Below are 22,926 nucleotides of genomic sequence, written 5' to 3' on the forward strand. Positions count from 1 at the left end.
TATGTTGCTGAAGTGTGACATTGACCGGCAAGATGAGATTTACTGACACCACAACACTATGCAGACTGCAAATAGGGCCTACAAAATATTTTAATCAATAAAACCTAAAATTTAGAATATGGATTAAGAACAGAAAAAGACACACTAAAACAACGGTAGCTAAAGGAAATACAGTAGGACAAACTCGCATCACGATTGAAGTAGGCACATTGAAACAGTGCCTGAGTTTCTCTATTTAGGTCATTTGGTACTAATGACAAATTATGTGGTGCAGCAACAGGGATAGATAGCTGGAAGTAATTTTGTGAAGATGTGTTCACAGCAAGAAAACTCAACGAATGCATACTAAGATTGTATGCTAAAAGTTCCATATGTAGGCGATAAGATAAATTTGAGGTATTTGAAATTGCAAGCAAAGAAGTAAGTTTTGGTTTAAAAAACAAGTAACATCAAGGAAAGGTGTATTTTGGACTTATATCCAAAATACATCAAAGTTGAAAAGCCACAAAGTGGAGTGTAAAGTGGAATGGGGTTAGTGAATGATTTGATGTCTTTAACTGGTTGCTAACAAGCAGCAGCATCTGCTGACTCATTCAAGAGTCTTCAAATCCTAAATATTTCTACCCCTCCACTCCCTGCATAATGGAATTATTAAGCTTATATTTCTTCCTTGCTTTTCTTCTGAAAGCATAATTTCACTTCCTTTTTCTTTGTAACTGTAATCACGCTGCCAATTTCACTTTGTCCTGTTGAAATGTATGCTGAATACCCTACATTTCATTGTGAAATAAATTTAAATATACCTAAAGCTTGTTTTTATCCTTTTGTGGGTTGTGGGTGTCACTGGTTAGCTATCTTTTGTTGCCTTTGAGAGGGTGTTAAGCTGCCATCTTGAACAGCTGTAGTCCATCTGCTGTATGTAGACCCTCAATGATGTTGGAGTGAAGAGTTCCAGGATTTCGAACCAGTGGCACTGAAGGAATGGCAATCTATTTCTAAGTTAGGATGGTGAATTGTTTGGAGTGGAACTTACAGGTGTTCCCATGTGTCTGCTGCCTTTGTTCTTCGCGATGGAAGTTATTTGGAAGTACATCGTGCAGGTGACACAAGCTGCTGCTGCTGAGTTGGTGGTGAAGGGAGTGGATGCTTATAGATTTGATGCTAATCAAATGGATTGCTTTGTCCTAGATTGTGTCAAGCACAGCATTGTGCACTCCAGACAATTGGGCAGTCAGGAGTGAGTTACTGTCTGTTAGTATTCCTAGCCTTTGACCTGCTCTTGCAACCATTATTATGTGGCTTGTCCAGCTTAGTCTAAGGTGCTGGGGCCATACAGAACTGTACTCCAGTAAACTGCAATCTCCTGGCTCAGCAGATCCCCCACTTAAACATTATGATCAGATGAGGAGATTAACCTTGATTCAATAGAGACTGCAGGAGACAGTATTAACCTGGTGAATTGCAACTTTCCTGAGTGTTCGTGGAGAAATTAGTGATGGTAAGGCCATCATGTTTGGTAGCATCATCAGGTTGACATTGTCTTCTGCAGTCACCATTGAATCAAGATTAATCCCCTCATTGAATAATGTTTGAGTAGGGGATCTGCTGAGCCATGAGGTTGCAGATTATTGGGGCACAGTTCTGCTGTTAATGGCCCCAGCACCTTGTAGATGCCCAGTCTTGAGCTGCTAGATCTATTTGAAGTCTGTCTCATTAGCAAGGTGATAATGCTGCACAATATGATGGAGGGTATTTTCAATGTGAAGGTGGGATTTTGTGTTCACGAGGATTATGCAGTGGTCGCTCTTTCTGATATTGTCATGGACTGATATGTCTGCAGCAGATTAATGAAGATGAGGTTAAGTATGTTTTTCCCTATTTGTGGTTACTTGCCACCTGATGCAGACTCTGTTTCACAGATAGGTCCTTTAGGACCCGAGTGGCTCTATAAGTAGTGCTGCTGCCAAGCCACTCTTGGCCTTGAAATCTCCCACCCACAGCACATTCTACACTCTTGCCATTCTCTGCTTCCTCTAAGTGTTGTTCAATGTGCACTGTTCTGATTCATCAGCTGAGGGAAGCAGGTATGTGATCATAGAACATAGAAGAATACAGCGCAGTACAGGCCCTTTGGCCCTCGATGTTGCGCCGATCCAAGCCCACCTAACCTATACTAACCCACTATCCTCCATATACCTATCCAATGCCCGCTTAAATGCCCATAAAGAGGGAGAGTCCACCACTGCTACTGGCAGGGCATTCCATGAACTTACGACTCGCTGAGTGAAGAACCTACCCCTAACTTCAGTCCTATATCTACCCCCCCTTAATTTAAAGCTATGCCCCCTTGTAATACCCGACTCCATACGCGGGAAAAGGTTCACACTGTCAACCCTATCTAACCCCCTAATCATCTTGTACACCTCAATCAAGTCACCCCTAAACCTTCTTTTCTCTAATGAAAACAGCCCCAAGTGTCTCAGTCTTTCCTCATACGATCTTCCTTCCATACCAGGCAACATCCTGGTAAACCTCCTCTGCACCCGTTCCAGTGCCTCCACATCCTTCCTATAGTATGGCGACCAAAACTGCACACAATATTCCAGATGCGGCCGCACCAGAGTCTTATACAACTGCATCATGACCTCAGGACTCCGGAACTCAATTCCTCTACCAATAAAAGCCAGTACGCCATATGCCTTCCTCACTGCACTATTTACCTGGGTGGCAACTTTCAGAGATCTGTGTACATGGACACCAAGATCCCTCTGCTCATCCACACTACCAAGTATCCGACCATTAGCCCAGTACCCCATCTTTTTGTTATTCTTCCCAAAGTGAATCACCTCACACTTAGCTACATTGAATTCCATTTGCCACCTTTCTGCCCAGCTCTGCAGCTTCTCTATATCCTGCTGTAACCTGCCACATCCTTCCTCACTGTCAACAACTCCACCGACTTTCGTATCATCCGCAAACTTGCTCACCCAACCTTCTAACCCCTCTTCCAGGTCATTTATAAAAATGACAAACAGCAATGGTCCCAAAACAGATCCTTGCGGAACACCGCTAGTGACGGCACTCCATGAAGAAACTTTGCCATCAACTACTACCCTCTGTCTTCTTCCATCCAGCCAATTCCTAATCCAAACCTCCAACTCGCCCTCAATGCCATATCTCCGTATTTTCTGCAGTAGCCTACCATGGGGAACCTTATCAAACGCCTTACTAAAATCCATATATACCACATCTACCGCTTTCCCCTCATCAACCTCCTTCGTCACCTTTTCAAAGAATTCAATAAGGTTTGTGAGGCACGACCTGCCCTTCACAAAACCATGCTGACTATCCTTGATCACATTATTCCTATCCAGATGTGCATAAATCCTATCCCTTACAATTCTCTCTAAGATTTTGCCCACAACAGAAGTGAGACTCACCGGCCTATAGTTACTAGGGTTATCCCTACTCCCCTTTTTGAACAAGGGAACCACATTTGCTATCCTCCAGTCTTCTGGCACTACTCCAGTAGACAAAGAGGACATAAAAACCAAGGCCAATGGCTCTGCAATCTCCTCCCTTGCTTCCCAGAGAATCCTAGGATAAATGCCATCAGGCCCAGGGGACTTATCTATTTTCACCTTTTCCAGGATTTCCAACACCTCTTCTCTACATACCTCAAAGCCATCCATTCTACTTATTTGTGACTCAGTATTCACATCGACGACAATGCCCTGTTCCTGAGTAAATACTGAAGAAAAGTATTCATTCAGTGTCTCCCCAATCTCTTCCGCCTCCACACGCAACTTCCCACTACTATCCTTGACTGGACCTATTCCTACCCTAGTCATTCTTTTATTCCTAACATACCTATAGAAAGCCTTAGGGTTTTCCCTAATCCTACCGACTAAGGACCTTTCATGTCCCCTCCTTGCTGCTCTTAGCTCTCTCTTCAGGTCCTTCCTGGCTACCCTATAACTCTCAATCGCCCCAATTGAACCTTCACGTCTCATCTTGAGATAGGTCGCCCTCTTCCATTTAACAAGGGATTCCAATTCCTTATTAAACCACGGCTCCCTCGCACGACCCTTTCCTCCCTGCCTGACAGGTACATAATTATCAAGGACACTCTATAGTTGCTCCTTGAACAAGCTCCACATATCATTTACACTCTTGCCTTGGAGTCTACTTTTCCAAGCCACACATCCTAAGTCATGCCTCACCGCATCATAATTTCCCTGACCCCAGCTATAACTCTTGCCCGTAGTACACACTTATCCCTCTCCATCACGAGAGTAAAAATCACCGAATTATGGTCACTATCCCCAAAGTGCTCACCTACCTCTAATTCTAACACCTGGCCTGGTTCGTTACCCAGAACCAAATCCAGTATGGCCTCACCTCTTGTTGGCCTGTCTACATATTGTGTCAGGAAACTCTCCTGCACACATTGAACAAACACTGACCCATCTAACGAACTTGAGCTATAGCTTTCCCAATCAATATCAGGAAAGTTAAAGTCCCCCATAACAACCACCCTATTACTGTCACTCATCTCCTGAATCACCTTCCCCATCCTTTCTTCAATGATTCTAGGACTATTAGGAGGCCTGTAAAAGACTCCTAACAGGGTGACCTCACCTTTCCTATTCCTAACCTCAGCCCAAACTACCTCAGATGGCAAGTCCTCATCCATCGTCCTTTCCACCACTGTAATACTATCTTTGACAAGCAATGCCACACCTCCCCCTCTTTTACCCCCACCTCTGACCCTACTAAAACATTTAAATCCTGGAACCTGCAACAGCCAATCCTGTCCCTGTTCTAGCCATGTCTCAGTAATAGCCACAACATCGAAGTCCCAGGTACCAACCCACGCTGCAAGTTCACCTACCTTATTTCGTATACTTCTTGCATTGAAGTATACACACTTCAAGCCACTTTCCTGTTTACAGACACCCTCCTTGGAAATTGATGCCATGTTCCTAACCTCCCTACACTCCAGGCCCTGCGCCCTGAAGCTACAATCTGGGTTCCCATGCCCCTGCAGAGTTAGTTTAAACCCCCCCCAAGAGCACTAGCAAACCTCCCCCCAAGGATACTGGTGCCCCTCAGGTTCAGGTGTAGACCATCCTGTTTATAGAGGTCCCACCGTCCCCAGAAAGAACCCCAGTTATCCAAAAACCGGAATCCCTCCCTCCTGCACCATCCCTGTAGCCACGCATTTAAGTGTTCTCTTTCCCTATTCCTCGAATCTCTATCACGTGGCACGGGTAACAAACCAGAGACAACAACTCTGTTCGTTCTAACTCTGAGCTTCCAACCTAGCTCCCTGAAAGCCTGTCTAACATCCTCGGCACTCCTCCTACCTATGTCGTTGGTGCCAATATGGACCACGACTTCGGGCTGCTCCCCCTCCCCCTCCAGGACCCGGAAAACACGATCAGAGACATCACGTACCCTTGCACCTGGGAGGCAACATACCAAACGTGAGTCTCTCTCGTTCCCACAAAACCGCCTATCTGTGCCCCTAACTATCGAGTCCCCAATTACTACTGCTCTGCTCTTCTTCACCCTTCCCTTCTGAGTAACGGGGACAGGCTCCGTGCCAGAGACCTGAGCCCCGTTACTTACCCCTGGTAAGTCATCCCCCCCACAAGTATCCAAAACGGTATACTTGTTCTTGAGGGGAACGGCCGCAGGGGGTCCCTGCACTAGCTGCTTCCTCCCAGTCCCCCTCACTGTCACCCATCTATCTGCCATCTTTGGAGTTACTACCTCCCTATAACTCTGATCTATGAACCCCTCTGCCTCCCGAATGATCCGAAGTTCATCCAACTCCAGCTCCAGTTCCCTAACACGGTCTTGGAGGAGCTGGAGATGGGTGCACTTCCTGCAAGTGTAATCGGCAGGGACGTCGATGGCATCCCTCACCTCATACATGTTGCAGGAGGAACATTGCACTGCCTTCACTGCCATCCCTCTAAAGCTAACTTTTATTTTTAAAAAAACTGGGTCTAAAGAATACAACAAGCAAAATTCAGCACTTACCTACTTACCAAAACAGGTGTTATTATTAGGTTAGAGGAGGAGGGTGGGTGGGAGGCACTACCCGTGTAGTGCCTCGGGTTCCTCTCCTTCGCGCTTTTAAAGGGGGAAAAAACCTACCCAGGTAAGCTTACACTAACTGCTTCCGGGTCTCGGCTGCCCCTCTGGTCGTCGTCACTTCCCCCTGGTGCTCCCGCTCTTTCTGTGAAGAGAGAGTGAAAGAGAAAAAAAAACACCGCTGCCCGCTACCGGTAAGCACTTTTAAAACCAAACGGTCTTACCTTCGCTGCTGCTCGCACTGGAAATGACCGACCGCCTCAAAGGGTGAGTATAAATACTCACCGCTTTCCTTCCCAGCTGCCCCTCTGGTCGTCGTCAGCAAGAATTTTTTTGTTTCTTGTCTTCTGGTTAAACACGTTATTCATGGAGTCCGGATTCAATTTTGAGAATTCCCAGATCAACACTATCCCAACAGTATACCACTGTGCCACCACCTCTGCTGGATGTGGCAGCTCACAACCAGGAATGCTAATGGTGGTGTCTGGGAAGTTGTTCACAGAAACCTACCTTACAGACAATTAACTAGTCAGGCTGTTACCTGACTGGTCTGAGACAGCTGTCCTAGTTTTGACATTAGTGGAGGACTTTGCAGGGCCAACAGGACTGTCATTGTTACAGTTGTGCATGGTGTTTAGGTTAGTGTCAAGTGTTTTGTCCTGTCTCATTTCTTTAGGACTTAATTGATGCAACGCTTGCTGGGCCTTTGCAAAAGCCAGTTTAGAGTCTGCTGCATTGCTGTAGCTCTGGAGTTGCATGTAGTAGAATGGCAGATTTCTTTCTCTGAAGCACTTGAGTGAACCTGATGAGCTGTTCTGAATATCAGTTATTGTTTGATTCTTAATTCCAGATTTATTTTTTATTGAATTCAAATTGCACCATCTGCCATGGTAGGATTTTGAACCCACGTCCTTAGAACATTAGCTGAGTTTCTGGATTAATAGTCTAGTGATAACATCAATGGTTATTCATGTGATGAATGCACCTTATAGTAATTGAGTCATTGATTTTGTAGTGGCTGTTTCTAAGTTAGGGAGGGGCTGGCTGGTTTAATGGACATTACCAGTTAAAAACAGGAACACTACCTATTAGTGCAAGTTGTTATTACATGGGCTAGCTCTGTGGAAATGGAATCTGCTCCATGTCAAAGAAACTAAGAAACAGTTGACAGTTGTTCAGCCCCATTTTACCCCATTCCCATGTCAGAGGTACAGCATAGTGGCTGATCATGGTTTTGTGAACCCAACTTTTAAGATGGCTGCCTGCCATTCAGATTTTCAGTCTAAATTAGGTGAGTTAGGTTGAAAGCTGGGCTGGTGACTAGGCAAGAGGCTGCCTCATGCTCAACTAATTGATTTTCAATAGTACATGTTTTGATTTGATTTTTTTGTAATAAATGTAAGAAGTCTTGCTTTGAATCCATTTGGTTTGCATTATACACTTCAGGAAAGTCTGGCAAAGATCAGATTAAAAGGTTCATAATTGCTTTGTCTGGATTATTGTTTTGGGTTATTATTTCATACCAATGGCAAGAAAATGATGTAGGATGTGAATAGACATGTTAGTTAAAGGAGACACATGATACAGAAATATGAGCTGATAAAATAGTTTGATTCAATTTTTCTGCAGCATTTTAGATTCAAACTTCAGTTCTGATTTCCAAACTTCAGTACAGGGGAGGGTTGCACACTGGGTTGAAAAGTCATTCTGAACAGATTTTTACTTGTTTTAGATCAAAAATTCTATTTGATAATGTGGCAAGGATTATTTCAAATTTTTCTTTTCACTCCCACTCCTACCCGACACAGCATTATAGCTGTTATAAACAACAAATGTGGCTTCCAGCTGCAGTATCAGATGATCTTCTCCTTCTGGTTACTGGCCTTCAGTCCACAACTGTGTGAATATCTGCGCAGATTGAACATCGTTCCAGCCCTATCAGATATTCTCCAGGAATCTGTGAAAGAAAAGGTTACCAGAATTATTCTGGCAACATTTAGGGTATGTATGCAAATCATTTTAATAGATTGCACTCTTGTCATTAAATTCCAGTAATTTTTATTGTTAAACATTTCTGGAATGGCTATGGAATATATATCTTGTCATGGCTGATCAAGTAGTTAACATCAGATTGTTGAAGCCTTTTAAAAGTTTCACAATTTGAAGTTAAGATTCGTTCCAGAAATGTGTTATTCATTTCATTGAGCTTGTCTGCATAGATTGTCATTTTTTGGATAAGCCGGTGCTTAAACCTTGTTCTATCTATTGTAGTTCAGTGCTAACATGTATTGATATTATAAATACAGTGCAGCAGGAGTGAAAACAATGGCATCGATCATTTTATAGCATTCTGTGGATTCTATAAGAGTTCCAATGGACTGTAGGGTAGCTAATGGAACTCTACTTTTTTTTGAGGGAGGGATAAAATGGGGAATTAACGGTGGGTTAGCCTGACATTGGTGGGAAAAATTCTGGAGTTGTGCAGGAATAGAATTGGTCCAAGTCAGCATGGATTCATGAAGTGGAAATCGTGCTTGACAAATCTAGAATATTTTGAGAATATGACCGGTAAAGTAAACAGTTTTTTTGAAGCAGTAGATGTTGTTTATCTAGACTTTCAAAAGATCTTTGACCTCTTCCACAGAAGAGATTAGTGTTGAAAATTAAAGCACTGTTAACTGAGGTAATGTATTGACGTGGATAGAGAACTGGTTGGCAAACAGGAAGCTGAGAGTTGTAATAAATGGGTCCTTTTCAGAGTGGTAGGCAATAACAAGTGGGGTGCTGCAGGGTTCAGTGCTGAGAGCTCAGCTGTTTCCAATATAAATAAGCAAATTTGATGAAGGAATTGGAAGCAATATCTCCAGATTTGCAGAGGGCACTAAGCTGGTTGGCAGTGTGTGCTGTGAGGAGTTTGCTGAGAGGCTGCAGGGGGACTTAGGCTGGCTGAGTGGGCAAATACTTAGCAAATGAATATAATTTGGATAAATGTGAGGTTATCCACTTTGATCACAAACAGGAAGGCAAATTATTATCAGGTGGCAGTTTAGGAAAAGATGAGATGCACCGAGATCTGTGTATCATGGTAGAATGGTCACTGAAGGTTGGTGTGCAGGTGGAACAGGCACTGAGGAAACCTACTGGCATGCTTTCCTTCAAAGCGAGACAATTTGAGTATCGAAGTTGGTGAGGCCATACCTTGAGTATTTGTCCAGTTTTGGCCTTCTAGTCTGAGGAAGGGCACTCTTGCTGTTGACAGTGTCTAGCGAAGGTTCACCAGACTGATTCTGGGATGGCAGGACTGACGTGAGCAAAGACCGGATTGACTGGACTTATAATCACTGGAATTTAGAAGAATGAGTGGTGGTTCATCATAGAAACATACAAAATCCTGATGAGCCTGAACAGGCTTGATTGGGAAGAATGTTACCACTGTTGAGGAAGCCCAAAACAAGGGCTAAGTCATTCAGGACAGAAGAAGAATTTATTCGGTGGATTGTGAACCTGTGGTAGAAGCTGTTTAGGTCAGTTCATTAGATATATTCAAGAGGCAGCTGGACATGGCTCTTGTGGCTAAAGGGGTCAAGGGGTATGGGGAGGGGGCAGGAATGAGATCCTGAGATTCCATGATCATATTGAATGGTGGTGCAGACTCGAACAGCTAAATGGCTATTCCTGCACCTGTTTTGTTTCCTGTTTGTTTCATGAAGATCTTGAACTTTGTAAAGTCATATTTTTGTCCCTGCTTCAGTTAGATATGCTTTTGGTTTATAATGGTAACATTATAACATTTTTAAATTTCATTTTTGGCTTTTTTTAGATTTAGTTCAGATCATTTAGGTTCTTTTATATTTTTGGTAGTTTCATTGGATAGTTCTCAACTCCACAATTTCAGAAGTCATAGAGTCATTATCTGCAACAAACTTTGTTTGAACCAGCATGCTTGATAAACCTGCAAAAATTATAAACCCACAAATACAGTAAATCTTATTGTATTATTCAGTCTAATGTGACTGTAGGTTTTGTTTATCTCCATATAAACCATCGAATGGCTGCATGAAATATCAATAGTATATTCCATTTTGAGTCGATTTCTCCTCAAATACTCCAATCTACTGTGAAGACCAAATAGTCAGTTGAGGGTGAGAGTGAAAAGGTTCTCTGTCGGTAAATTTTACTTAAGGCAAAATTGCATTATTATTTGTGATTTATGCTGTTAATAAAGAAAGAGTGTGTATGACCCTTGCATTACATTTCTATTACTTACTGTGCATTTTTACATTGATTATGTGGACTTGATTATCCACGGTATTTGATTAACTAACGCATTCCTGGCCCCATAGGTGCCAGTTATTAAACCGCTGTATTTTCACCTTAATTTGGGAAATTGTTTTCTAACTGTTTTCTAATTGTTTTCTAATTGTTTTGTAACTGTTTCAATATGTTTCTTTTATGTTTCCACTTTTAAGATCTCCCTTCAAAAGCAGTAAGATACCATGAAATGTCTCTTTTCAGGTTTTAATTTTGCTTGATTTTAAATGAACAAGTAAATAACCTAATGGTGACATAATGCTTAAACTCTATCAAACTGTACACTATGTATTCCATAAGCCATTTTAAGCCTGCAATCTTTAACCACCTTTAAACATCAGTCAAAACCAGTTAACAACATTCACCTGGACATGTCTGTAGTCTCCCTTTTAAAAGTTCTAATCACTATTATCAGTACCAGAGGAAATATGGTTGCTTCAGCAATAAGCAGAATTTGAAGTCATTGTAAAATGTGTTGACTTACATGCTTCCAAAAGAAACTTTGGAGGTGTCGTTGGACTGGAGTGACCAAGTCAGAAATCACACAATGTATCATCGTCCCAACAGGTTTATTTGAATTCACAATCAAATTTTCCACTTTGGGTGCAGTTGAAGTCTGGATACATTGGGCCCACAATTTATTTGGTTTGGACCGTGTCCTCCACCTTTTTAAGCAATTGGATCCTGTATTAATGCACAGTGGCAGCAGTGTGTACAATGTGCAAGGTGCACCTCACTAAAGTTGCTTTTGGCAGCACATTTTCAAAGTCTTGACATATACCATGTAGAAGCTGAAGAGCGATAGAGCCATGGGAATACTATCACTAGCAAGTTTGCCATCCTGACTTAGAACTAATATTCTGCAGCTGCATTGCTATCTCAAAATCATTAAACTACTTTATCAGCAGTGGTGAAAGTGCTCCTACCTTACAGGGCTGCAGCAGTTAAGGGAGCTCATGATCACCTTTGAGGGCACGTATGGTTGGGCAATACATTATTTACTTGCTGAAAATGCTGACATCTGGTGAAAGAAAAAATCCTCACTGACTCAAACTGGCATTTTAGAATTTACTGAAATTGCCATTTTAAATTTAATACTGTCTTGGTATAATTTGCCATATGATACTTTTTATAAAGCAGCATGTTCTTCACTTGACTGTGAACAGCATGAACGCCCTATTGATATGCAAATGTGCTGGGAGGCAAAATTCTGAATATCTGTCATGCAAAATTTGCACCACTTTGAGCAACAGGACAATCTATCTAAAGGTCGATTTAAAAAAAAAATATTTTTAATAATATCTGCTGAACTTTCATAACTGGGCATTTCTGACAGATTTTAGATTTCAAAAGTGGTGTGTATTCAAAACTGAAGTTAATAGATTGTAGGCTGTTTATGGAATTGAGGGATATGATAGAACAGGTGAAAGGAGATGTAAAAGTTCATCATGGTCTTAATAATGGTGAAGAGTACTCTTACGATGTTCGGAGTGTTTTTATTTTCATGTTAATTGTTTTAATATTTCAGGAACAAATTATTTTCTATGTGATAGACCATTAATGAAAGCAATTGACATTTTGATTACTAAAATGATTATAATCCAATTTCCAATTTACATTGTGATTATCGATTAGTATCAAATTCCTATCAAGTTGATTTTACAGTTATTAAACTAAGTGGAGTACTGAATTGACTTGAAGTTCAAAATAAGTTGAATCAGAAACGACCAAGCTTTTTGATGTCTGGCTGTTCAATGCAAAACATGGTCTTGTGTAAGCCACATATAAATTAATTTAACTCCACTTTACATCTGCATGTGCAAACATCTTGTTATTCAGGATTTACGCACTAACCAGGAGCAGCCTATAGGACCACAAACTTTGCTGTTCAGAGTACCCAAATAGAAACTCATGAATTGACGTATGCATCTTCTGAAATAGATGCATCATTTTAGTGAGTGGAACAGTGACAAAACAACATTTATGCATGAATAGCTGCGTGCAAAGAAAATATTAAAAATGTTTCGTAGTGCTAACACAAACTGGAAATTCAAGATCTAGCCGCCATCAAACGTTTGTGTCATGATAACAAAATATTTTAAGATAATTTGATACCTGGGAGAGTTATGTTCAACTTTTAACTTTTAATAAAAAATAATAAATTTGCATTGTGCAAAAGATGATATGGTTTGATTGCAATCAATCAATCTTGATTGTTATGTTTTATACCAGTTATGTTTTCCTGTACCTACACAAATCCCGTAATTGCAAAGTTTTCATCATGATCCATTGACAAGTGATTGTTATTTCAGTTAAATAGGAAATTATTTTCACAAAAGGAGTGCATTCCCTTATTCCTTTTGAGAGATCTTCTTTGCTTTTGAAAGGTTTTTAAGCAAGTGAAATATGTCTTTAAGATTTCTAAAATTAATTTTGGATGAGGGTTGACTGACGAAGTCATAATTATTTCTCTTGTGAAGGATGTGGCTGATTCAGGAGATGTGTATCGAGAGATTGACAGGGTTTATAGCCTTTTGTTCTGGTGCCATTAGCGATATCTAGATTGCTAATCTAATGTTAGATGATTATAGAATGGGCACAAGTACACAGATTTTTGTAATTTCTTGTATTTACCATGTGCATGTGCAGCATATAGTTTTGATTTGATTTTCTTTTTAAAAATTAAAGTAAAATTTTGAACACTCTTTTAACAGAACCTTCTAGAAAAATCTGCAGAAAGAGAAACTCATCAAGAATATGCACTTGCTATGATTCAGTGCAAAGTCCTTAAACAGTTGGAGAACCTTGAACAGCAAAAGTATGATGATGAAGACATTGCTGATGACATCAAATTCCTTTTGGAAAAGCTTGGAGAGAGTGTCCAAGATCTTAGGTTAGATATGATGGTACCCATCATTGTCTTTTTTTTAATTAAAAAAAACAAGTTACTCCTAAAAATAGTCCCAACAATCATGTAATTATTATTTGTGGAATGCCTGGATTGTGGCTGACCTGAATGCTCATTTGATGTATTTAACTGCCCTACTAGAGCTGACTTTATTATGACAATAAGTGGAGAAGTTGTTGAATTATGGAACATATCTTTAAATTTTAAATGTTTTTCCTTTATTTTATATACTATAATTCTCATTAAAAGCTGTAGAAGCATTAAGTACAAAAACACAAAACTTAGAATAATGTTTTACAAAACTCTTAACCTGTTTCAACTGGAATATTGTGCCCAATTCTGGATTCTGACCTTTAGGAAGGATAAGAAGATATCAGTGTGTGTGGAAATTAGGTGGCTTTGAGTTGCTTTGCTTTTTGTGGACAAGACTTTTCTGGACAATTTTTGTGATGTTGAGAGATGCTGGTGTTGCAGCTGTAGTGAAACAGCTTGAGAGTGGAGGTTGGCAAACGTGGTGCCACTGTTTAAGAAGAGCGGTAAAGACAAGCCAGGGAACTTATAGACCAGTGAGCCTGACCTCGGTGGTGGGCAAGTTGCTGGAGGGACTACTGAGGGACAGGATGTACATGTACTTGGAAAGGCAAGGACCGAGTCTGGATAGTCAACATGGCTTTGTGCATGGGAACTCATGTCTCACAAACTTGATTGAGTTTTATGAAGAAGTAACAAAGAAGATTGATGAGGGCAGAGCAGTAGATGTGATCTATGTGGACTTCAGTAAGGCGTTCGACAAGTCTCCCCATGGGAGACTGATTAGCAAGGTTAGATCTTGTGGAATACAGAGAGAACTAGCCATTTGGATACAGAACTGGCTAAAAGGTAGAAGACAGAGGGTGGTGGTGGAAGGTTGTTTTTCAGACTGGAGGCCTGTGACCAGTGGCGTGCTGGGCCCTCTACTTTTTGTCATTTACATAAATGATTTGGATGCGAGCATAAGAGGTACAGTTAGTAAGTTTGCAGATTACACCAAAATTGGAGGTGTAGTGGACAGCAAAGAGGGTTACCTCTGATTACCACAGGATTTTGACTAGATGGGCCAATGGACTGAGAAGTGGCAGATGGAATTTAATTCAGATAAATGCGAGGTGCTGCATTTTGGGAAAGCAAATCTTAGCAGGACTTATACACTTAATGGTAAGTTCCTAGGGAGTGTTGCTGAACAAAGAGACCTTGGAGTGCAGATTCATAGCTCCTTGAAAGTGGAGTCACAGGTAGATAGGATAGTGAAGGCAGCGTTTGGTATGCTTTCCTTTCTTGGTCAGAGTATTGAGTACAGGAGTTGGGAGATCATGTTGCGGCTGTACAGGACATTGGTTAGGCCACTGTTGGAATATTGCATGCAGTTCTGGTCTCCTTCCTATCAGAAAGATGTTGTGAAACTTGAAAGGGTTCAGAAAAGATTTACAAGGATGTTGCCAGAGTTGGAGGATTTGAGCTACAGGGAGAGGCTGAACAGGCTGGGGCTGTTTTTTCTCTGGAGCGTCGGAGGGCTGAGGGGTGACCTTAGAGGTTTACAAAATTGAGGGGAATGGATAGGACAAATAGACAGAGTCTTTTCCCTGGGGTGGCGGAGTCCAGAACTAGACGGCATATGTTTAGGGAGAGAGGGGAACGATATAAAAGAGACCCAAGGGGCAACTTTTTCACGGAGAGGGTGGTACATGTATGGAATGAGCTGCCAGAGGATGTGGTGGAGGCTGGTACAATTGCAACATTTAAGAGGAATTTGGATGGGTATATGAATAGGAAGGGTTTGGAGGAATATGGGCCGGGTGCTGGCAGGTGGGACTAGATTGGATTGGGATATCTGGTCGGCATGGGCGGGTTGGACCGAAGGGTCTGGTTCCATGCTGTCCATCTCTATGACTCTGACTAAATATTGCTATTTTAAAATTTGCGTTGCATGGAAGACACTTGCCAAGGAAGTTGTAGATAATATTATGGTCATAGGTCTGTACCCTGAAGTAATGTAGATGCTTGGAACATGTAATTCCAAAGTGCTTTTAAAGATGACTGCAACCAAAATGGCTGTCTATAAATTAAGTGAAATATAATCCCTATAACCCTGTATTTACTACCTAACCTGCACATCTTTGGACTGTGGGAGGACACCAGAGCATCCAAAGGAAACCTGTGCAGATACAGGGAGAATATGCAAATTCCACACAGACAATTGTCCTGGTTCAAAAACAGAAATTGCTGTAAAAATGCAGCAGGTCTGGCAACATCAGTGAAGAGAAATCAGAGTTAACACTTTGGGTCCCTTGGAGCAGGTTACCGGACCTGAAACATTTAACTCTGATTGTTCTTTACAGATATTGCCAGACCTGCTGCACTTTTTTAGCAATTTTTAGTTTCCAATTTACAGCATCTGCAGTTTTTATTTAGTCGTCCTGTTCCCTGGCGCTGAGAGGCATCAGTACTAACTGCTGAGCCACCGTACTACTCCTTGGAAGAATACATAAGAACAAGCGTTAAAACATTTTGAGCTTCAAAGGTCGCAGTTGAAGAACTATTCCCTGGTCATCACTGTTACTGATCGCGATTCTCTCACTCAGTGCTAGAATCAGTCCGCAAAACCTTTTACATTGGCAGTCAAGTCAAGTCTAAAAACACTGGTAGTTTCCATTACAATGGCTACAATATTCAACTAATTGCTCTTGAGCAATTCAGAAACTGATCCATACATATTTCTTAAACTTATCTTTTTGATCCTGTTTCTTATTTCTAATCCATGTTAGTATTGAGTTACTAATTCATTTCGCATTTAGTAGGTGGTAAACTTTGTTTGCATAAAAGCTTGGTTAAATGGGATGCTTTGAAAAGAAGGCCATTTATGCTTGGTATGAAAGAACATGAAAGGAAAGCATAGAATTAAAGAAACTAAATGTTAAAAATAAAGCAAAAGGAAAAAGTATTAAGATAGCTTTGCTGGGAAAAGCAGGAAGTCAGCTCTGTACAGGAACAAATTTAGGCAGCTATGAAACTTAAAAAATTAGTCATTAAGGAGGAACAAAAGCCTTTGACAGATCACTTCAAACTTTAAAGTACCTGCAAGGAAAGACAATAGGGGTTTGAATAGAGTTTACTGATCAAGCAAATGAGGTGGAAAACCATGAGGAATGGGGTTAAGATATAAAACCAGCAGTAATCCGGTTTAGACAAGGACATGAAGTGATGAGTATGTGACCAAATTTTCGAGGATATCGACACTTAATGTCATCAGCCGAGTCAGTACAAAGGCAGTTACATTATTACTATTCTAGTAATGTGATCAGTCAACAAAAGACTAACAAGTTCATCACAAGCACAGCAGGGATGTGGGGAGGACGTCATGTTCATCAGCAGGAGTTTAACTGACATGTTTAATGGGCAAAAACTGTAAAAATGCTAGACATTGAGTGCCATTTTCGGAGTAGTCAGAGAGCATGAGGTTGGTGAGTGCTGGTACTGCCATCCTAAGGTTTTAGAACCTCTACTAGACTAGGGCTTGGTGTCTTGTTACTCTGTAACTGTGGTACTGGAATAAATGTTTAAATAAATGTGCTATACCTTTTAATGGACTGCTTGTAGGAATTTTATTCCAAGCAATTGAATGACTCAAGGAAAGAATCCAGGAATGTTGAGTAGACTTCATTAGGGAGTCCACCCTTATCCACTGATTTGGAGATGCTGATGTTGGACTGTGGTGTACAAAGTTAAAAATCACACAACACCAGCTTATAGTCCAACAGGTGTAATTGGAAGCACACTAGCTTTCAGAGCGCCACTCCTTCATCCAACTATCACCTGATGAAGGAGTGGTGCTCCGAAAGCGAGTGTGCTTCCAATTAAACCTGTTGGACTATAAGCTGGTGTTGTGATTGTTAACCTTATCCAGTGAAGCTCTCTGGGAGCCTTCGACAATGGGAGAGAGGTATTCACAAAGGAAGTTTGGTCACATGTTTTATTTTAAACAATCGAGGGAGGTAGATCAATAAAGAAATGGAGCCAAGTAATTCCCCAACCCCTCGCTATAGAATTGATGATTTGGTTTATCTCCTGAAACTACAAAAATTAGGAAACCTTGCCCAGAGTTTGGATATATCAATTGATTTGGCAGAGCTAGGTATTGAGGAAGCTAGTAATACTATTACATTGCTTGCCATGAGCAAAGCACCATGTGCTGATGCTATATCACTAGAATTCATCAAGCATGAAAAACCAGGTTCCTGCTGTTTCTGCACAAGCTTCTGCCTCCTGGAAAATCATAACCATTGTTGCAGCATCTCCTTGCTGAGCATCGTGGGAAATGTATTTGCCCATGTTCCCCTCCTTGGATTCTAGATCCTGACTGAATGCGTTCTCAGGATCTGAATGTAGTTTTGGAACTAAAAGGCCTACAATTAACATGAGCTTCTTATACCAACTGTAAAAGCAGTGCCATAAAAGAAAGAGACAACCTTCTGTTTTCTTCATCAGTTTCACCAAGGGATTCAACCATGAGTTAAGATTGTTTTCTAATATTCTTTGGGCTGATTGCTAAGCGAGCATTTATTGTCCATCCCTTATTGCCCTTGAGAAGGTGGTGTGCTTTTTGAAATGTGGTCTGTTTTGTGAAGGTGGACTCAATGTTATTAGGGAGGGAGTTTAAGAGTTTTGACCGGGTGGCAGTGAATGAATGATATAGATTGTAGTTAGTGGTTTAGAAAGTGCTTGTGGGAGCCTTGGTGAATTATGTAGTTTAGTTTATAGATGGTAGAAATTGTTGCTACTTCGTGGTGGGAATGCATGTCTGTGGATGTGGTGCCAATCATTGCAGGTTGCTCTACCCTGGATGGTATCAAGCTTCTTTTAAAGGAACTGCATTCATCCAGGTGGATAGGCAGTATGCCATCACTCTCCTGTCTTGTGCTCTGTGTTTGGATATGCTTTGTGGAGTCAAGAGTTATTATTTCCATGATTCCAACCCTCTGGCCTGTTCTTGTATTAAATGGTTAGTCCAATTCAATTTCTGAAGTGTTGTTTGATAGAACTATTGATGACATCTTTTATCAAGTTACTGATTTTTTACTTCTATATATTAGACTGAAGCCATAATTGACTGTTGTATCTATCCTGTTGATTGTGTGTGGGACAGAACTGGCAGTTTTATACATTGCCATGTGGACCTTTGTACTGTTACAGCACTGGAACAGCTCGTCGAGAAGAGTGGCACATTCAGGAGTACAGGTCTTCTGGACTGTTACTGAAATGTTTCCAGCTGTTTCTTGATCTTGTGGTGAGAATTGAATTGATTGAAGACTAGCCTCTAGAAGTGACTAAATTGATCAGTCACATGGCTCAGTGGTTAGCACTGCTGCCTCACAGCACTAGGGCCCCAGGTTCGCTTCCAGCCTCGACACTCTGTGTGTGGAGTTTGTACATTCTCCCCATGTCTGCGTGGGTTTCCTCTGGGTGCACTGGTTTCCTCCCACAGTCCAAAGATGTGCAGGTTAGGTGAATTGGCCATGCTAAATTGCCCATAGTGTTAGGTGCAGTAGTCAGAGGGAAATGGGTCTGGAGGATCAGTGTGGACTGGTTGGGCTGAAGGACCTGTTTCCACACTGTAGGGAATCTAATCATTTCTGGCTAAAGGCTTTTGTAAATGCATCAGCCTTATCTTTTACGCTGATCTATGTCTCCCATGAATGACAATGGGGACATTTATAGTGTCACTGCATTCAGTGAGTAACCTAATTGTCCAATACCATTCAGAGTTGGATGTGGCAGCACTTTGGTCTGATTTGGTTTTGGAATCTCACTTTTTTTCGCTGTTTTGGCTTGCATGTATTCCTGTTCTGTAGATTCATTAGATTGGCGCCTAACTTTTAAGTATACTTAGTGATGCTGCTGGCATGTCCTCAAGTATGTTTTTCTCGCTTATTTCTTTCTCTTGGGGTGGTTGGTGTTAGTGTCCCAGAGGTGTTCTCTGAAACGTTACGCAAGTAGGCGGCCTGTCTCCCAAATGTAGAGGAGGCCACATTGGGTGCAGTGGATGCAGTAAATGATGTGTGTGGAGGTGCAGGTGAATTTGTGACGGATATGGAAGGATCCCTCATAGTCCCACAACCCCACACCGGAAGATGGACTGTTCCACATATCCAAAGAAGAGGCAGGGATAGCTGTAGCCCATGCGGGTGCCCATGGCTACTCCTTTGGTTTGGAGGAAGTGGGAGGATTGGAAAGAAAAGTTGTTCAGAGTGAGGACCAGTTCAGTCAGTTGAAGGAGGGTGTCAGTGGAAGGGTACTGATTGGTTCGGCGGGAAAGGAAGAAGCGGAGGGCTTTGAGGCCTTCGTGATGGGGGATGGAGGTGTATAGAGACTGGATGTCCATGGTGAAGATAAGGCGATGGAGGCCGGGAAAGCAAAAATCATGGAGGTGGAGGGCGTGGGTGGTGTCCCGAATGTAGGTGGGGAGTTCTTGGACTCAGGGGGATAGGACCGTGTTGAGGTATGCAGAGAGGAGTTCGGTGGGGCAGGAGCAGGCTGAGACAATGGGTTGGCCGGGGAAGTCAGGTTTGTGGATTTTAGGCAGGAGGTAGAAAGGGGCGGTGCGGGGTTGTGGGACTGAGGTTGGAGGCGGTGGATGGGAGATCCCCTGAGGTGATGAAGTTATGGATGGTCTGGGAGATGATGGTTTGGTGGTGGGAGGTGGGGTCATGGTCAAGGGGGCTGTAGGAGGAGGTGTCCACGAGCTGGCGTTTAGCCTCAGCAATGTAAAGATCAGTGCGCCAAACTACTACCGCACCTCCCATGTCTGCCGGTTTGATAGTGAGGTTGGGGTTGGAGCAGAGGCAGTGGAGGACTGCACGTTGAAGGTGAGAGGTTGGAGTGGGTGAGAGGGGTGGACAGGTTGAGGCGGTCAATGTCGCGGCGGCAGTTGGCTATGAAGAGATCGAGGGCAAGTAAGAGGCCAGCATGGGGTGTCCAGGTGGATGGGTTGTGTTGGAGGCGGGAGAAGGGGTCGTCAGAGGGTGGGCGGGAGTCCTGATTGAAGAAGTAGGCGTGGAGGCGAAGGCGGCGGAAGAATTGTTTGATGTCTCACTGCGTGTTGAACTCGTTAATCCGGGAGCATGGGGGAAGAAGGTGAGGCCTCTGCTGAGGACTGATCTTTCATCCTCAAGGGGGAAGTCTGGAGGGAGGGGGGGAAAAAAACGGCAGGGCTGGGGTCTAGGACCGGGCGCGGGGATCGGCGTGAGGGCGTAGATCGGTGCGGGGGTGGCGACTCGTGCGGTGTGGTCATTGTGCAGGTGAGTGACGTCACTGGAGGCGGAAGTAGATGCGGCGACGGCAACTCGGGGCGGAAGTGGCTGCGGCGACGGCAGAAACAGTGTTGTTCCCGATCGTTGTGGACCCCACGGAGGCCGCGAATCTGTCGGCGATGGTCTTCCTGGCGATCGTGGAGGCGGTTGGCTGGGCGGCGATCGCGGAGGCTGCATGGTCGGTGGGGGCGGAAGAGACGTCATGGTTCGTGGCAGCGGTTGCATTCTTCTTTGCTCCTGTCATGTGCCTTCATTTCAATTACAGATGGTGCCTCCTTCCATGCCAAAATAAAGAAATAGCTGTTCAACTTTGCATACATGAAATCTAACCTAAAGCTGTGCCAGTTCTCATAGACTTTTTAAAAGTGAATTAAATTGAATTTATTGTCGCATGTACCGAGGCACAGTGAAAAGTTTTGTCTTGCAAGCAATATAGGCAGATCACATAATTAAGTAGCATAGATAAGTAAATAATAGGTAAATAGCGGCAAAAACACAGATGCAGGCCAATGTTAAGAGTTTGAGTGTCCATTCGGTATTCTAACAACAATAGGGTAGAAACTGTTACGAAACCGACTGGTGCGTGTGTTCAGGCTTCTGAACCTTCTCCCCGATGGTAGAGGTTGTAGAAAAACATATACGAGGGTGGGTAAATCTCTGAAAATGCTGGCGGTCTTTCCTTGACAGCGGGCCTAGTAGATGGATTCTATAGATGGGAGGTTGGCCTTTTGACTTTTCCGGGCCAGTTCACCACTCTCTGTAACCGTCTCCGATCTTGAATGGTACAGTTGCTGTACCAGGTAGTGATAAATCTAGACAGAATACTCTCAATGACGCACCTATAAAAGTTGGCAAGGGTATTCTCCATCATGCCAAATTTCCTCAGCTGCCAGGGGAAGAGGAGATGTTGGGCCTTTGTGACCAGTGCATCCACATGAAGAGTCTAAGAAAGCTTGTTGTGGATGAACACTTCCAGGAGCTTGACACTCTCTGCACTTGTTTCACTTCTGTGCTGTTAACGTGTAGGGGGGGCATAAGTAACATATTCCTGATGAGGGGGTTTTGCCCGAAACGTCGATTTTACTGCTCCTCAGATGCTGCCTGAACTGCTGTGCTTTTCCAGCACCACTCTAATCTAGACATAAGTAACATTCTGCTGAAAGTCAATAATGAGCTCCTTTGGTTTTGCCAGCATTTCACTACTGCAAAGACACATGATCTAGTGATATTATCCAGATATCCAGGTAATGTTCTGGGGAGCAGAATTAAATCTTACCATGTCAGATGATGAATTCGATAAAATCTGGAATTAAGTCTAATGACCATGAAATTGTTGTCAATTGCCATGAAAGTCCACTGGCTCACTAATGTAATTTAAGGGGGAATTTAAGGGATATCCTTACTTGGCTTGGTCCCTGTGTGACTCCAGACATTCAGCAATGTTATTGACTCTTCACTGTAATTAGGAGTAGGCAATAAATACTGGCCTAACAATGTCTGCGTAACTTGAATTTTTTATTTTTGAAAAATATTTTGAAGTTAGATTGGAATTCTGGAAAGTGGTGTAGTTTGGAAGTTGACAACACCTACAGAGAGGAGAGGAAAGTTGGATATTGGTGGTAGTTTGTAAAAAGCTGTTGATTTTTTTTTTAAGGAGAGGGTGAGAGAACCAGTTGATGGAAATAATTGGTAGCTGAAGAGAGAATGCTGTGCATACCAGGAAGGGAAGTTGATAGATAAAGTGGAAAAAAAAATGTCTGACAATGTGGAAATTATCACAATCTTTGAATGATATTGTGTTTAAAGGGAGTTTGAAATGTATGAGAGAGGAGGACATATTGGTAGTGTCCTGTGAGGAAGGAAAAGGAATGTCATTATTAAGCATAAATATTGATGTGTGCTAATTGTGCTTTGATTTTTTTCTTTCCAGTTCTTTTGATGAATACAGTTCAGAACTGAAGTCGGGGCGCTTGGAATGGAGTCCTGTCCATAAATCAGAAAAATTCTGGCGTGAAAATGCTGCAAGATTGAATGAAAAGAACTATGAACTGCTGAAGTGAGTTTCATTCAACTTTTATTTCTTTCAGATAAATTGGCATAAATGGCAAGATAGTTACTAGGTATTAGAAACTTAGTTACTGCCTACCTACCTTTCACATTTGTTTGCAGAATTTGGGTAACCCAGTGATATTTAATGGTATTTATAGTGGATTTTTGTCATTTAGTTTACATTTTATTATTCAAATAAATCAAATTTTA

At 42.2% G+C, this 22,926-nt stretch overlaps 1 protein-coding gene across 3 annotated transcripts in view; it reads left to right on the top strand.

The window, feature by feature from the left end:
• The window catches only part of atp6v1h (ATPase H+ transporting V1 subunit H), a 123,874-nt gene that overhangs the window by 77,631 nt on the left and 23,317 nt on the right, over positions 1-22,926 (top strand). For all 3 annotated transcript variants that reach the window (XM_087986404.1, XM_087986405.1, XM_087986406.1), the window contains 3 exons: positions 7,914-8,106; positions 13,131-13,309; positions 22,598-22,723. In XM_087986404.1, coding sequence (XP_087842530.1) covers positions 7,914-8,106; positions 13,131-13,309; positions 22,598-22,723 — 498 coding nt within the window. The remainder of the gene's footprint in view (positions 1-7,913; positions 8,107-13,130; positions 13,310-22,597; positions 22,724-22,926) is intronic.

The sequence above is a fragment of the Chiloscyllium plagiosum genome, unplaced genomic scaffold, assembly GCF_037043375.1.
Source record: "Chiloscyllium plagiosum isolate Xiang-an unplaced genomic scaffold, Cpla_swu_hap1 HiC_scaffold_4, whole genome shotgun sequence".
Classification (NCBI taxonomy): domain Eukaryota; kingdom Metazoa; phylum Chordata; class Chondrichthyes; order Orectolobiformes; family Hemiscylliidae; genus Chiloscyllium; species Chiloscyllium plagiosum.